The sequence below is a fragment of the Gossypium hirsutum genome, chromosome D07 (genome assembly GCF_007990345.1).
Source record: "Gossypium hirsutum isolate 1008001.06 chromosome D07, Gossypium_hirsutum_v2.1, whole genome shotgun sequence".
Taxonomy (NCBI): domain Eukaryota; kingdom Viridiplantae; phylum Streptophyta; class Magnoliopsida; order Malvales; family Malvaceae; genus Gossypium; species Gossypium hirsutum.
This window is the reverse complement of record NC_053443.1, coordinates 2,719,357-2,735,886: the sequence shown is the minus strand read 5'-3', so window position 1 is coordinate 2,735,886 and position 16,530 is coordinate 2,719,357. Positions and strand designations below refer to the sequence as shown.

General features: G+C 27.5%; 1 protein-coding gene across 1 annotated transcript; it reads right to left on the bottom strand.

The window, feature by feature from the left end:
* Positions 1 to 293: 293 nt before the first annotated feature.
* Positions 294 to 4,773, bottom strand: LOC107953853 (uncharacterized). Its single transcript, XM_016889285.2, has 10 exons — positions 4,534 to 4,773; positions 4,228 to 4,295; positions 4,051 to 4,128; positions 3,585 to 3,697; positions 3,416 to 3,481; positions 2,891 to 2,992; positions 2,262 to 2,790; positions 1,580 to 1,785; positions 1,297 to 1,460; positions 294 to 605 (listed from the first exon to the last, which is right to left on the bottom strand). Exons 1-10 carry the CDS (start codon positions 4,650 to 4,652, stop codon positions 470 to 472), a joined length of 1,581 nt encoding a protein of 526 aa, XP_016744774.2. The 5' UTR covers positions 4,653 to 4,773; the 3' UTR covers positions 294 to 469.
* Between the last annotated feature and the right edge of the window lie 11,757 nt (positions 4,774 to 16,530).

Below are 16,530 nucleotides of genomic sequence, written 5' to 3'. Positions count from 1 at the left end.
AAATAAATAAATAAATAAAACCATGTTTTTAACTAAGGAATGTGTTCAACTCAATAAGGAGTTTAAAGAGTAGCATAGATAACCATTTTTTATTTAAAAAAAGCACTAGTAACAGTAAGAGTAATTTTTATTTTATATTTTAAAAAGGTAAATTACTTTTATACCGTTTCTAATATAGTACCCGTCTTTTTTTTATAAATTTGACTTATTTTTCCTTTTATCACACGGAGTTGTGATTTTAATATAGCATAGAAGATATATTGGCTAGAGTTTACACAGAATGCCACAAATTGTAGCTGAAACCTGATGTCTGATGTTTTATTTAGCAAGGCAAGGCTACATTCCATACAAAATACTGCTCCCAGGTTATATACTATATACAAAAGTAACACAATATAAGCTCTTACGGTCTATGAAGTTGCAAAGTAGTTTGAGAAAAGTTTAGGATGTATTCGAGAATATACGGATTCTATCGCATTTCATCCTTAACTTGAGAACTCCTTATACCCCAAAATGATTTAGGCTTCAACTTTTCATTTGTTGCAGTGAAAAGCCACCCCATTTGGACGTCACATGATGCGCAGTTTATGATCGTCCATGCATACCTGTGTATCACGGCACTTAAGTTAATATCGGTTTAAATAGATTTGTCGATTGGGGAGAGAGTTGGTTTTGGGTCTAGTCAATTCAAAATTTAAAATTTTCAGGTCAATTTGGTTTGGATCAGAATCAAGTTTGGGATTTTTGGATTCAGATCATTCGGGTTTGAGGCGCAGGCCATTACGAGTTTAGGCTATGATCATTTCGAGTTCAGGTTATTTCAAGTTCTCAAGTTGTTGACCTTCTATGGCCTCCCTCCTACAAAGTTCCAACAACTATTACATGCACCAATACAAGTTTGTTGTGATGGAGTAAATACTCGCTACATGTACACTAGAAAATATAAACTAGGAATGATATAATGAAAATCATGAATGCCAGATCTGAATCAATCACTCTGCTCTTGGCAACTCTATCAATATGGCATGTTTCTAGCCCTATTGTCTTTGGTTACTAACCGAAGCTATTCTAAAGGATTGTTTGTCCAGCTTGAATCTAAATAAAAGTTGATTATCCCATAAGGAAACATCACCGCTCTTGCTAATAGAACATTGAAAATCTCAACCTTCCCATTAAACCCCAAGGCAAATATGATAATCCAATATGTCATGAAAAGGTGTCCAACAATCCATGGTATTTAGCTTAAACGTGATTGGCTAAATGCTAGTCCTTGAGAAAGAGAGTTGAAGAACATACCCAGGAAACCAGCTGTACTCTTCATGTGGTCGGCCGCTGGTAACTAAGCCCTTCGCTTTTCGGAAAGTCATTACCTCATGAACATAGCCGTATGAGTTAACATAGGCACCCATAGGACCATCAGTAGACATCACCAACATATCACTGCGCCTGGCAATTACAGTCTGAAGGGGAAAAAAATCTGGTAAAGACAGAGACCATAGGAATGCATGCCATGCTTTAAGCACAGTAGGGAGCATGCAACCGTATGATGAGGGTATTCATACACAATAGAAAGTAGTACCTTACAGATCTTGCATCGAACACGATCAAGCCTTTCAAGTAACTCAATTTCCCGGCGCAGTCTATATGAAACACCATCAATTTCCAGAAGCTCCTGCCTTGTAGGGTCAGAGATGGGGATTTTACTTGCAATATAAAAAGATAAAAGATCAGGCTTCTTCACAAAACCATCCATGCTTGGGGTCCCGACTATTTGTTTCCACATATCTGCAAAATTAGCATATCAAACATTTAAGTTTTAACATCGTTCAGACATGAGAGCAAGACAAGACCAAAAGGAAACAACAAACTAAGCAACCTATTACCAAATATGAAGAGAATTTTTGCTAAATAATGCCATAGTATGTTTGTGTATATAAGTTATTTTTATTATTTTTTCCAATGTATCACAGAACAAAGAACTTTCATTACAAGCACACCAAGTACGAGGCAATACTCCCAACAAATGACCAAAATGAGTTGCCTTAAATTAAATTCTAAAATCTGCCATGTACCAAAAATCACATGTAATTACTTCGGCAAAAATTCTCTGTAAGAGAGTTGAACCTTATACTAAATACCAGACAAGAAAAAAAATTATATTTTCATGAATTACTAACATAGAAAAATCTTTAAAGTATACAAAGTGAACGAGGATGTGGCAAAAGAGCATAGGAAAACAACCAAAATCAAATAAGAGATACCTGCTGCCTTTTGAGCAAGACAAAATGAGTCGTACATACGATATACCCAAACGGGCGCGAATGCTCTTGACAATGTACTTGAAAGATGAGACCTTGGTTCTGCCACTTTTCGAGCCACGGACTTGGTCCCAATTCCCAAGTCAGAATTTCTAACCTGTTTCTTATGGCCAGAAGGTGAAGAACCTAAGAAGGTAGAGTCAGTGTCACATGGACTTCCTGATTGGCTGTCTGACTCAGATAATTTATTGTCGTCAGCACTACTTGTCGACTCATCCGTCCTATCAGAATCATAGCAGGCACCGATTGCAGATTGATGAATTCTCCGCTCTGTTTGAGTAAGTTCATTCTCAAAGCTTTCCTCTGAATTTGCTTCTGAATCATTTTCATCATTTCTCCCTCCATGTGATAAAGCATTTAAAGATAGGATCTGTTGGCCTCGCAGATTATTTAACGGTACCAATTTTGCATATGCACCTCGAGGGGTTCTAAATGGTATATCTTCCTCAATAATCTGTATCTCTCCAAAAGGCTTAAAAGAATGAAAAATTACAGCAAATCAGCATTCTACCGCACAAGCACTGACAATAAAGATATTTGAGTATATTTTAAAAAAAAAATTGCTTTCTTACTGCTCCTTCTGCATCAATCCAACAGCGTCTCAAACAAAACCGCTGTTGGCCACGAGTAACCACATTAATAGAACCATCCTCCACTGGACGATATTGCCGAATCTGCAAATGAAGATTAAAAAACTTAAGTAAAAATATTACAAAACAACTGCAGTCAAGCTTAAAATCGTTATGAAATGAGAGTGGAACTTACAAGGTACTCATAAGAGTAGGTACAACACATACACACACATAATCTGACCACAATTTTCTCAGGTCCAGGATTGGCAATAACTTTTTCCACACCTACTTATTTCCACCTATACCTAAACAAGTTCACTGTTCAAATCATGAATAACCTTTTTGGCTTTTTCTTTGTGTATATCTCTGGTGTGTGGGAAAACGGGGTTGTTTCCTCAAGCATTTAACAACTCTTTACACAATGCTATAAGTTGTAAGCAATAAAATGTCATAAAATTGTAAAATACACATTAAAGGCCTATCAACCAGAAAATATAAACAAACAACAGCTTTCAGCATGTATACCTCTGCGGTTGTCCCTACTTTTGCTAGCCTTAATGGTCCATCATTAGAGTCTCTGTAACCACGGACCTGGATAAGGTTCAAATCTTGTTTCATTGTACAAGAATAAAAGATAAAAAGAAAGATATCAATATGCTGAAAATTAATATGGAGAAGATATGAGTTCACCTACCACCCCCATGGTGTAGGGAGCATCAACCTGGGTCATTGCTCTGTTAACAGCAGCTACAAAGTTCGGTTCAATAACTCTAAGTGGAAGTGTGGCCTCGGGGAACAGGACTACCCCTGGTAAATATTATAAAGAAAGGGTTTAAATTCTTTAATATGTTAATACAAATATGAAGATGAAAACATCCAGAGACTAATATGAAACCACGTGATCCAAAAACTGACCATCAGAGACCGGTAAATAAATCAGACTTGTGTACAACGTTTCTGAAGCCACTCTAACAAGTGGCATACAAGTCAAAAGTTCAATAAATAAGTCAAACATCTAATGCTCCTAAAGTTCTTTGATTTTACTAACAAACAATAACACACAAACCATGATGAATCAATACCCTCCAGAACCAAAATTTATGAACATGTACAATCACAAACTCGGAAACAAAAAATACATTGCATACGAGTATAAATACCTTCAAGATAGAACAAAGGAAGGTTCAAAACGGCACCGCCGTCCCAAAAAGCAGATCTGTGTCGCGTATCATCAACCTCTGCCATGCGAGTTTGATAAAGTAAATCTCAAACTGTTCAGATAAGATAAGACTAACCAAAAAACTTAATGCTGATAAGTATAGATTATATATAATTACCGCCGAGATATGAATGTAAGGAAGCCAAGTGGGTATTGAAAGTAAAGTGATCAGGTGAAACAACGCCACTGCAATATAGAACAACGAAGTTACAAACTATTATAAACCGCAGCAATCGGATGAATAAATTATTGATTTCAACTACCGCTTTTCAACACTGAGTGCTTGAAATTTTAAATAAAAAAGAACCAAAAAGAAAAAGAAATCGAAATGCCAACAACAATAATCCTAAATTTAACGATGAAAAAGAAACCGAACCAAAATGTGGAAGAGAAAGGAAAATTGTAAAATGATTAGGGTAATTACGTGGCATCGCGATCATCGTCGGAGGATTCGAGAAGACTTTCGACTTCTTCGATCTGTAACTCTTCGTCGTCGAGCTCCAGAATCTGTTGGATCTGTCGCCTCTCAACTTCGTCTTCCATTTTCTTCTTTGGAGTGTTCCAGTTTTTTTTTTCCCTTTAGGGTTATGTTCCAAAATGAAAGATTTAGGAATTATGGTTGTTTTATTTTGCCCCGCGCCATTTGGCAAAATGAAGTCCTTGCGTTTCATGAACGGAGTTCCATTTACCACTTAAACAAATTAGGAAAATTATCCCAAAAGTCATTCACCTAATAGTAAATTTACATTTTAATCACTCAATGTCAAAAAATTACAAATTAATCACTGATCTATTTGAGAGTTTTAAAGTTTTAGGGATCTTTATTCATAGTTGTATTTTGGCCATCATTCCACTCCTACTCCGAAGAAAATATACATCAAACCAAAGCTTTTTTCTTCCTTATTCAATTTTATAGCTTAATTTTTCATAAAATGATTTAAAATTTCGTTGATTTAAACTTAAATACTAACAGAGAAGCTCTCCAATCTCCATCCACTATTGTCAAATGACCAACGGACTTCGATATATTCCTCTTTTCAGTATGCTTTTATAATATTTTATCGGTTAAATCAATTGAATGCCATATATCACGGAGGCAACACACATTAAAAAATCTCTTCTTTTTTTTCAATTTCTTCAATGATTGCGTGATAATGGTAAGATATTACACTAGTGTAGCACACTAGTTAGGCAACATAATTTTTTTTATACAATACTTAAAATTATCCATGACCTTTTCCCAACTCTTAAATAGGAAGATAAACATACTTCAGACGTCCGAATCCACATTCTCTTACATTAAAAACATCGATATCAACTGAGCTAAAATTTAGTTGGCATTTTAATAAATACTATTGAACCAATATTGTTCTAAAAATAATATTATAATTTTTATATTATTTTAATAAAAATCCCCTAATCAAAATTTTTCACATTCTCTCATACTCAAATATTGTTTTAACAAGATTGAATCAACTGAAAACGACTATTCTAATGGTTCAACCAATTCAATATAATCATATTTTGTAAAATTTTAAATAAAAACTAAAATTGAAAAACGAAAAACCTATGGTAAAATCGATTTTGTCTATATTTTAGATTAAAAATAATGAGCTCGAATTCATTAAACCCAGAATTTGGAATTTTTCCCATTTTATTTTAAATTTTTCCCCAGTCGTCCAAGCCCATTAATGAAAACTCATTATAAATTTCGTAGGGTTTCACAAAATTAAAACAAAGATAGAGTAGACAACAAATTCTTTTAGCAGACCTTTTAAGTTCCTTTAGATCATGTTTTGATTTGCCCTTTTTCTTAAATAAATTTAAATTTGTTAATCAAGTTTTAGCTTGGCGGTGACTAGATTGATTCATGGGTTGGGTTATAGTTTCAGGTCCAAAAGTTCGCTTAAAATTTGAGAGGATTTAGACAAAATGAGTTTAAACAAAAAAAATAGATTTGTTTAAAATATAGACCAAGCTTGAGCTTGAACATTCAAAGCCCGAGCTCGGACCAGTCTATTTTTAAGTTTATAATATTTTATATTATAAAAAATAAATATATAATATTACTCTAATGTAAACATTAAAATAATGTTAAGGTGACTATATAAAAAATTTAAATAAATAAATATAAATTTATTAAATATTAAATTAAAATAATATAAATAATAAAAAATAAAAATTAATATGGACGAAAAACAAGCTTAGGTTAGTCTTTTGCTAATATGGGCAGATTTGGACAGAATTTTAAGCTTATATTTTGCATCGGGCTAAACTTGGACAAGTATAAAATATGTTAATATCATACTTAAGCCCAACCCATGAACACCTCTGATAGGCCCATTATTACGGCAGCAGCCATGAATATGTAAGTTTGAGGGCATTTAAACGTATTATCCTTCTAATTTAAGGGCTGTGGACATAGGTAAAAGTAGACATTGTATAAAAACAACAAAATTAAATTTTATGATATATTTTTATTTGAAAGCAATAATTTTAAAATTTTAAATCAAAATAAAATTGAACTTAAAAACTAGTATGATATCCGCGTGAATCATTATCTCAACTCGTAAATGATTATATATGTTGCTAAATCCATTAATTTTAGAGAAAATATTCAGTATATTATCAATGGAATTTAAAAAATTTACAAATAAAATTGGATTGTTGACAAGTGTATATAATATATAGTAAAAAAATAATATATATAAGAAAATAGGACATGTGACAAATTTATAACACCGCTTGTAAAATTAAAAGAGTACGCTACCAATTTACCAAATACTCATTCATTAATTTTAACTTCTTATGTGTTAATTTTCATGAATTAAAGACTTTTTACAATTAATATTTTCATTTTAATTACATATATTTGTAGAATAATTTATATTTGATGGTAATTTACATCTTAGATTAATTTAAGAGCAATTGATTGATACATCAGTGCAATTTTTAGACTCCACAAGCAGATTGAAGGTGTGAAAAGTGACACATTTATTTATATAATTTTTTTACTACATCATATAATACAATTGTCAAACATTTAACCCGCTTATGGAATCTAAAAGGTTCCGCCGATAATATATCAAACTTTTTTCCTTAATTTAACCAATTTACATCATTCAACTTTAATTATTAATAAAACAACTCGTTTATAGTAGGCATAAATATCAAATTTACACATAAACTTTGACTAAATGTGCAATTTGATGCAATTATACACATGAAACTTTAATTTGGTTAATTGCACACATAAAATTTTGATTTTGGTTCAACTATACACAGTTTCAAAAATAAATACATTCATTTATTTTTATGGTTGATAAATATAATTATTTGTATATACAATACATAAATATATAGTGATGTTGCATCGATAACTATACTGATGATTTGTATAAACTAAATAAAAAATTATATTCCACGTATATAATTATACAAAACCTAAGTACATATATCACATTATATACTTAATCAATATTTATATATAATTTTAATGTTTATCCTTTTATAGAATGTCAACAACATAATATTTAATTGCCATTTTAGATAAATTTTTAAAGCTTATGCCTTATATCAAACCTGTAGACTTGGGCTGAACAGTCCACTCCAACGATTGGGCTTGGATAAAAGTTTCTATTTTCACATCCGTTTAGTCACTCGGTCAATTCAATTTAAATAATAATAAAATAATTTTAAATTTTAAATTTAATTATAAATTTATGAAACGAATAAATTTATATTATATGAGTTTTTATTTATATTAGCAAGGTAATTGCATAAATATACATCAGGACTATACTCTATACTTATATAATGTATGTGTTTAATTGAGTTGGTGTCACGTATAATCGGATTTTTACTCTTTTGTTAAATTTATCAAAACATCCCTACTTTAACAAATCAATAAATATTAATTTAATAGTATTTTTTCATTTTATATAAAATTAAGAAAAAGATTAACTCAAAACACCAAACATTAACTTTCATCACTTTACCATTTCAACGAAAGTAATATTTAGTTTTTACGTCAACTCTTTATAAATATATGGATAATTACTTGGCACATGTACTTTAAAAAAGTGATAATGTCACATTTAGTATCTATACATTCATAAAATGTTCAATGTGGTACATGTACTTTGAAAATATTCAATGTGATATTTGAACTATCAATATGTATTTTATTATGGTACCTATACTTTCATAAAGTATCCAATGTGGTACATATACTTTGAAAATATCTAATGTGGTATATGAACTATCAATATGTGTTTTATTATAGTATTTGATGGTAACACCTTTAACAAATTGTTAAACCAGCTAATGGAAATTTGACACATAAAATTTTATTTTTCCAAATCATCAAGTATAAATAGAGAAACATAACATTATATGAAAAACTAAAAAAAAAAACAATTATTAAAAAAAAGGTAAATACTTGCATGAAAATATCTAGAGATTGAATAATAAAAAATATTATTTAAAAATTAATTAAAAATTTATTTCAAATAAAAAAAACTCTTTAAGAAAATGATAATTTAATTAAACGGAGAAGAGACATTATTTGAATGGAAAACTCTTAATTGGCAGCATGGTATAATAATAAGAAATTTCCGTTATTTGTGATGGTTCACAAGCTTTCTAAAAGGGATAATATAAATTTCACATACTGGATTTTTAGAGCTGTTCGGGTTACCCCTTCAGGTCTAAATGACCGAATTTGGGAGGGTTTGGATAAAAATATTAAGTCTGAAAATATGTTTGGACAAAAAATCTCGGTCTGTTTAAAATACGGGTCAAAACTAAGTCTGACCCGACCTGTATTTAAATTTGTAATACTTTATATTATGTTATTTTTATACATTATGTAATTTAGAATACATTAAAAAATAAACCTATACTAAATATATAATACTACTCTAATGTAAACATTAAAATAAAGTTAAGATGACTATATAAAAATTTTAAATAAATAAAAAATTATTAAATATTAAAATAATATAATATAAATATTTAAAAAATTTAAAAAATAATATAGGTGGGGCCTAAAATTGACTTAAATTAGTCTTTTGCAAATATGGATAGATTTGAGCAAAATTTTAAGCTCATATTTCGGGTCGAGCCAGGTTTGAGCAAGTATAAAGTATATTAACATCATGCTTAGGCCCGACCTAACTCGACCATGAACACCTCTAATTTTATTAAAAAGTTATTTATTTGATTTTTTTTGCCTCTTTTAGCCTTTAAACTTACATTATCAAATTATCCAAAATGGTTAATGTCTCTTAATTTTGCTAACACGATATTTGTGTATACCACGTTAGCAATTATTTATTTATTTAACAATTTTATACTTTTTAATAATGTTTAATTTTCAAATATTGTTTGAATTTTTAAAATTTAGAAAAACTACTTAATAAAACAATACGAGATTAAAAAACTAAAAAATAAAAAAATTAAGTAAAAACTAAAATAACTTTTTTTATAAAATTAAAAATAATCATTATGCGAAATTTATATTAGAAAAAAAACCATATGAATTATCACAAACAATGGAAGTTTCTAATTATTTACCATTCTGGTAAGGCCGATAATAACTATACAATAATAGACAATGCAATTAATAAGAAGAAAACAAAGAATGGAGTCAATGAGACAGGTCCGGCATCGCAGAGGACTGACATCATCACGTTTTCACTTACGAGCAAACCGACGAAACAAAGAGAATTATTTTCATTGAAATATCATATTAAAATCAAATATCTACTCTCTTTCACATGTAATTCGTTTTTGTTGTGGTTGGGCCATGTTATTAGCCCCATACCACTATTTGCCTGGAATCTCTTTCTAACCTATTTTATCCTGATTTTTAATTTATTTATTTATATTAAATTATTGTTAAAATTTTTAAAAAGTTAAAAATATTTTTTTTTGACAATTTCATTATATATTGCGATCATATCTGTTATTTTTGGCACAATGCCTAGAATTACTTATAACCTATCCCAACTCATAAATAGAATGATAATATCTTTCAGCGCCCTTAAACCTACTTCTTCCTGCATTAACAACAATGCCCACCAATCGAATTAAGATTTAATGAATAAAATTAAAATATTTTTTAAATATATGTACATTTTATATTTTATATTTATTTTCGAAAGAATATTTTTTTTACTTTTTAGAATCATAACATTTTACCTACAAATCTTGCAAATTCATGCAGTCAGACGGTTCCTATTTCACATTTTAATTTAAAGTTTCAAAAATTACCTCTGTTAAATTTTAGTTCTGCCCTAAACTTTAGGCTTGAATTGAAATACAAAATGCGAACGACGGTGAAGAGAAATTTTGGTTGCTGTTGTGAAGTATGAACGACGGTGGATTTGGGGGATGGCGGTGAAGGACCCAGGGTGTCGTTGAAAAAAAGAGAGAAGCTTTCTTAATTTAAAATTTTAAATATTTTAATTTGAAGTTTGTATAGTTATTTTATACTAATATTTTAATTTGATTTAATATGGAGTAAATAATACATTTTTGAATTTTTGAAAATTTTTATAATTTCATATATTTTTAATTTTAAAGAGTTTTTAAATTTTCACAATTTTATATATTCTTATTGGAAATGTGAAAAACTTTTCATTTTAAAAATGGTTCTGTGATTGTTTATGTACTTTTAATTAGTAAGAATTAATCTGACCAAAAAATATATATAAATTTTGTGTGCTAAAAGAGTTATTTTATATTTTTCTTATAACAGCCACATCACCAAATATAATGGCAAAATTGATAGAGGGATCAATACTTTTAAATAAAAAATATATAGGGACTAAACCCTAAACCCTTAAAATTAAAATATAAGGACTAAAATTTAAATTTTAGAAGAGCACGTGGACCTTTGGCATATTTAAGCCTTTTAAAAAAAAGTGTATGAAAATTAATTAAAAATTAAATAACTTGGATGTTTAGTATATAGAAATAATAATTCTTAATTATTTTAATTTGAATTGATTTAAAGTTTTTATCATTATTTTAAAAATATATTTTATACTGATATTTTATATATTTTGTAATTAATTTTATTTTTAAAAAAGTTTTTCAAATTTGATTTAATATGGACTGAATGAATATCTTAAAGTTTAGAGAGACATTATTATCGTTCATGAAATAAATAACAGATTTTTTTGAATTTCTAGAAGATTTTATATTTTTCATATTTTTAAAAATTATTTAAAATGAATTATTTAAAAACATTTTTTTAATCTCAATGCATTTTTAATTTTTCACAATTTATATATATATTTGAAAGTATGAAGGAAAATTTAATTTTTAAAACATTTTTTGTAATTGTATATATACTTTTAAAGAGTAAATGTTAAATTGACAAACAACTGTTGAAGATTAAAAGAGTTGTTTTACTTTTTTTATATAACAGTCGCATCATTCATTTTAACTTAGAAAATACTCTCTAAAGCTAAGTATAAGGAAATTATTTGAATGGTTAAAATAGGTAAAAATTCATTTAGGATTTGATTAAGACTTAACTAAGTTAAGTTCGGTAATTTGACAATTGGGGTTTCGAGAATTGTTTATTATTAGAAGTAAATTTATTCTTGTATCGTGATATTTTAGCTTTAAATTAATACGTAATAAAATTATAATTTACCTTTAAAATAATAAAAATTTAATTCAATATTTCTAAATCAATAGCTATACATATCGATACAATAATAAAATTACATTTTAACCTTAATAAAAATATATATAAGGACAAAAAAATGTCTTTTACAGATTGTTTTGCCTCCACCTTCATCGAATCAATCCTACACAAGTAAAAGTAAGGGTGTTCATGGTTCGGTTAAAATCAAATTAACTGGTCGAATCGATCTGATTCGGTTAATCGGTCGGTGGCCGAATTTAGTTCAGTCGGAGGTCGATTAATTCAGTTCGAAATCGGATAATTAACCAAAATAAATAATATATTACATATAATTGTTAACTTTTTGTTTGGTTATTAACTTTCAATAGTTATATAGTGTTTCTAATGTCTTATTTGTTGTTTTCTCTATTTAAAGTTTTTTGAACTATCTAAAAAAATGAACAAAAAAACATATAACCGAACTAATCGAAATATTTAAGTTCAATTAATATATTCGGAAAATTTTCAATTTAATTAATAATTAAATATTTTTATATTGTAAATAATTCGATTAATAATAATTTATTTTTGAGTATTAATCGGCAAAAGAGAAGAGAACTCTGACTTTGCTTTGTGCATATACTAACATTTTGATTCAAATCCATGTAACAAACCTAATCAAAATCTTTGACTATGGTTTTAATTATATATATTAACTTGGTTTGAAACTTGCAGGTTCTCTAAAGTCATCAAATCACCACCGCCTGAAAAGATGGAAAATACAGAAAGCTAACATGATTTGGATGTTGCTCTTTATTATTATTAATCTGATGTATAACAAAAATTGATCCTCATTAGTGAAAATGCAAATGGTCAAATGGTTTTCTATATAAAGTCTAAATTGCTCATAATTTTTTTTTAAAGTAGAAAATAGTACACATTTAAATAATTTAAACCCACATCTTTTAAATTATTATAACAATAAGATATTATCCAAATTAAGATTTAGTTGACAATGATTTTAATTTAATTATTACACAAGAGTTTTACTAGAACAGGTTTTTAAATAACCCTATTAACTAAATTAATGTTAAGTTAATCTGTGTTACAAACTCAATTAAACCTATTATATATGTGAAGATAGGAGCGAAAACCCCTTACCCCTAAAGCCTGCCCCAATCCGTGCCCCTCTAACAAAAACTATGCCACGTCGGTTTTTAATTGTAACTCATTTATTTTATATTAACTAGAGAAAATAAAATAGAAATGAAAGAAATTAAATTCAACTCATTATTTTTTTATTTCATAAAAAAAACCAAAAAAAGAGTTGCAACTTTTTAATAAAAAATTGATTTATGAATAAAGGAAAATTCACTTGTTTTATAAAAAGAAAATGAGTTACAATTAGAAAACGTGGAGACACAAATGAGTGTGGAGGATTTTCGTTCGTATAAATAAATATATATATTTTTTAATTAGTCAGTATAGATAAATATTAAAATAGTATAAACAAAAAAAACTATTAATAAAATTTAAAGGTAAACTTATCATTTAAAACGTTTCCCACAAAATATCCCTTCAATCCATTCAACAATATAACACCTTGTTAATGTATAAAAAATATTTTTTATCAAAATCAAGAAATCTATTATGGATGGCAATAATTTATTTATTTATCATAAATTTTTCCGAAAATATATGATCGACTATAAAATATATTCCATTTCCATAATTAAAATATATATTTATTCTATACTTATTTTATTTCTATTTTTTGAGTTCAGTGAACCGAAAGTACTGTAAATTCATGCATTCTCCCTTGCTTTATGATTATCCATTTGCAGTCCTTGTATTATTTTGAATTTTGTTAAAATATATTAAATTTCAGAACACCCACAAAACGGGTCAAAGAAAAAAATATTATTAAAATTATATTTATAACAATTAAATTATAAACAAGAGTGATAAAGATTTTATATAAAAGTTTTTTTAGGTTCCAATACAATTTTTAGATATTTTCTTTAGTTTTTTTTTATTTTAAATATTTTATATAAAAATAATAAAAAACGAAAATACCATTAAATTAGTATTTATTACTTTGATTAAAAATGATTTTTAAATAATTTTCTGATTAGAGAATTAATGTAGATTAGAGAATTATTGCGTATTCCTTTGAAGTTTATATATATTTTTCTCATGTTTTCAACATTTGCATCCACTTTCCAGAAAAAGTGGTCCATGGCATCTAGATTTAAACAAAATATCCATACAAAGGCTTATAATTTTTTAACTTTGAAAAACTCGAATTAATTTAATATTATTGTTACGGTTTAAAATCCTTTAATTAGATTAATAATTATTGTTTTATTTGATGTAATATAATGATAGGTTTGAATATTGAAAACGATATTAAAAATAATAATACGAACTCTAAATATGAATAGTAAACTGAACATGGATGTCAAGAAAAATATAGTGGAAGGTAATTCTATTGTTCTCAAATTAGTACGGTTTTCACCCACACTTCATGTTGGATTAATTATTTAAATTTTGGCTAAATTATAGTGTAAAAATTTAAATTTTAAAATTTACTTAAAGTTTTTGTACTTTTCGTATATTTGAAATTTAATCTTCATACTTTTATTTTTAGAAATTTTATTTTATTTGTTAACACTGTTAGAATTTTTGTGTTGGTGTGGCATTTTGAAAAAATAAATAAATTTAGTGTCTATGTAACAAAAAATAACATTATAACGAACCTGAATTTAATAAAAAAATTTAACGATGCTAACAATTCTTAAAAGTTCGTATAATAATTTTAATTAGAATAGAATATTTAGACTAACTAATGACATTATAAAAGTTAAGGTATCAAATAATGTCAAAATTAAAGTATATAGATTAAATCTCAAATTTTAGCGAAATATAAGGATCAAATTAAAAATTAACTATTCTTATTATCTAAAAGGTACTAGAGGGATTATAATTGACATCTACCCATATGTTCTCATGTCAAAAAAAAAAAGGAAAAAAAAAAACAATGCTCACTTGAAAAGTGGGACGGTTTGGGTAAAAATATATGATCAAAAAATGAGCTTGGAAAAGAAATGAGGCTCATTTCTAAGCGGGTCAAGCCTCGGGTAAACTTTTTTTGGCCCGAGTCCTACTTGAATTTGCAAAAAAAAAAATTACTTTTTGCTACTGTTGCCTGTTTTCACTATTTTTATTGTTGTTTTGTCACTGTTTTGGTGTCGTTTTGCTATTATATTGCTATTATTTTATTTTATTGTTTAAATATTGTATAACTCTTGTTTTATTGTTAATTTTGTTACTATTTTAGAGGTATTTATTTGTTAAGTTGCACATATCTTAGTGTTATTTAAATATAAATTATTTTTTAAAATTTATTTTGAATTTATTGAGAAACATTTACTTTAATGTTTTTAGTGTATTCGATGTATTATATTTTTTAAATTTTTTTATATAAGTAATACGGGTACACCAAGCTTGATTTTTAGCATTTTATCCGGACTAAACTTAAGTAAAATTTCAGGTCCATATTCCGACTCAAGTCCAAACCTAGAAAACAAGCCTAAAATTCTATTGAGGCCCGACTCAACTTATGACCACTTCTAATTAAAATCTTCAGTTGTATAAATTAAGTAAAAAAATAAAGCTACTCAACTATTATTTGTCAATGAAAAGAATAATACTTTTTGTCGCATTAATTAATGTATACATTTGAGGAGTCAATAATAAAGATTAAGCAAAAAAATCGAAAAAAATACAATTACTAGTTACAACCATGGTTAATTTAAAAATAAATTAGAGATGCATTAAATTGAAAAAACTTTTATTATTGCATCCTTGCTTTATCATCATTTCTATTCCGATCAACTAAGAAATCATTGCAAAGAGCCGCAAAAGGCAGACAGCATCAATGATTCACAAAAAGTCAAGTCTCAAATAATCTACCTTCTTCATTCTCGTCATCTTAAATTATAATTTTACGATCACCACCGTGTTTTATTATAATAAAAATTTTCGGAAACAATTTTCAATAACATTTTACATTGTTTTATTGGAAAACAAAATTAACAAAATAAAAATTAGATTAAAACAAAAAAAACAAAAGAAAATCAATATTGTTAAAAAAGAGCCGCCACCAACGGATGCTGCCTCCAACAAAATAAAATTTTGATTTAAGAAAGTTGAATGCTAATATTCTTTTGCTATATAAAAAAGGAAATTTTATTTCCAACCACTGGATGCATGCAACTGCTATTAGATAGTAGCAAAGATGATTATGACTTCCTTTATCCAAAATAAATAAATAAATAAAACTTGTTGTCTTTATTAAAGAATGTTAGGAAGTTGAAACCATTGAAAGGAAGAAAAATTAATTTGAAAAGAAAGAGGATAATGAGAAAACAAAACGTAATATTTTGTTGGGAGTAGAGCCCGACAAAAATTTCTCTGAAAGAAGTCGACCCCTCAATAAATATATTAATTTCTATTCTCATCAATTCGATCATAAAAACAAAAATTCAAATGCATGTTTAATCACCCACCTTTCATAAGTTGATATTTTCAAGTTTGATAGATAAGTCTTACATAGATTCTATAGATTTGAATGGTGATAATTATTGTATTAAATTAGAGTGGCTCTTAACTCGTGGGTGGAATTTTAATTAAATGGGGTGAAAATTTATGTAAAAATTTTATATAAAAAATAAATTACGTTTTAGTTAAAATGGTAAAGGTAAATTATCAAATACG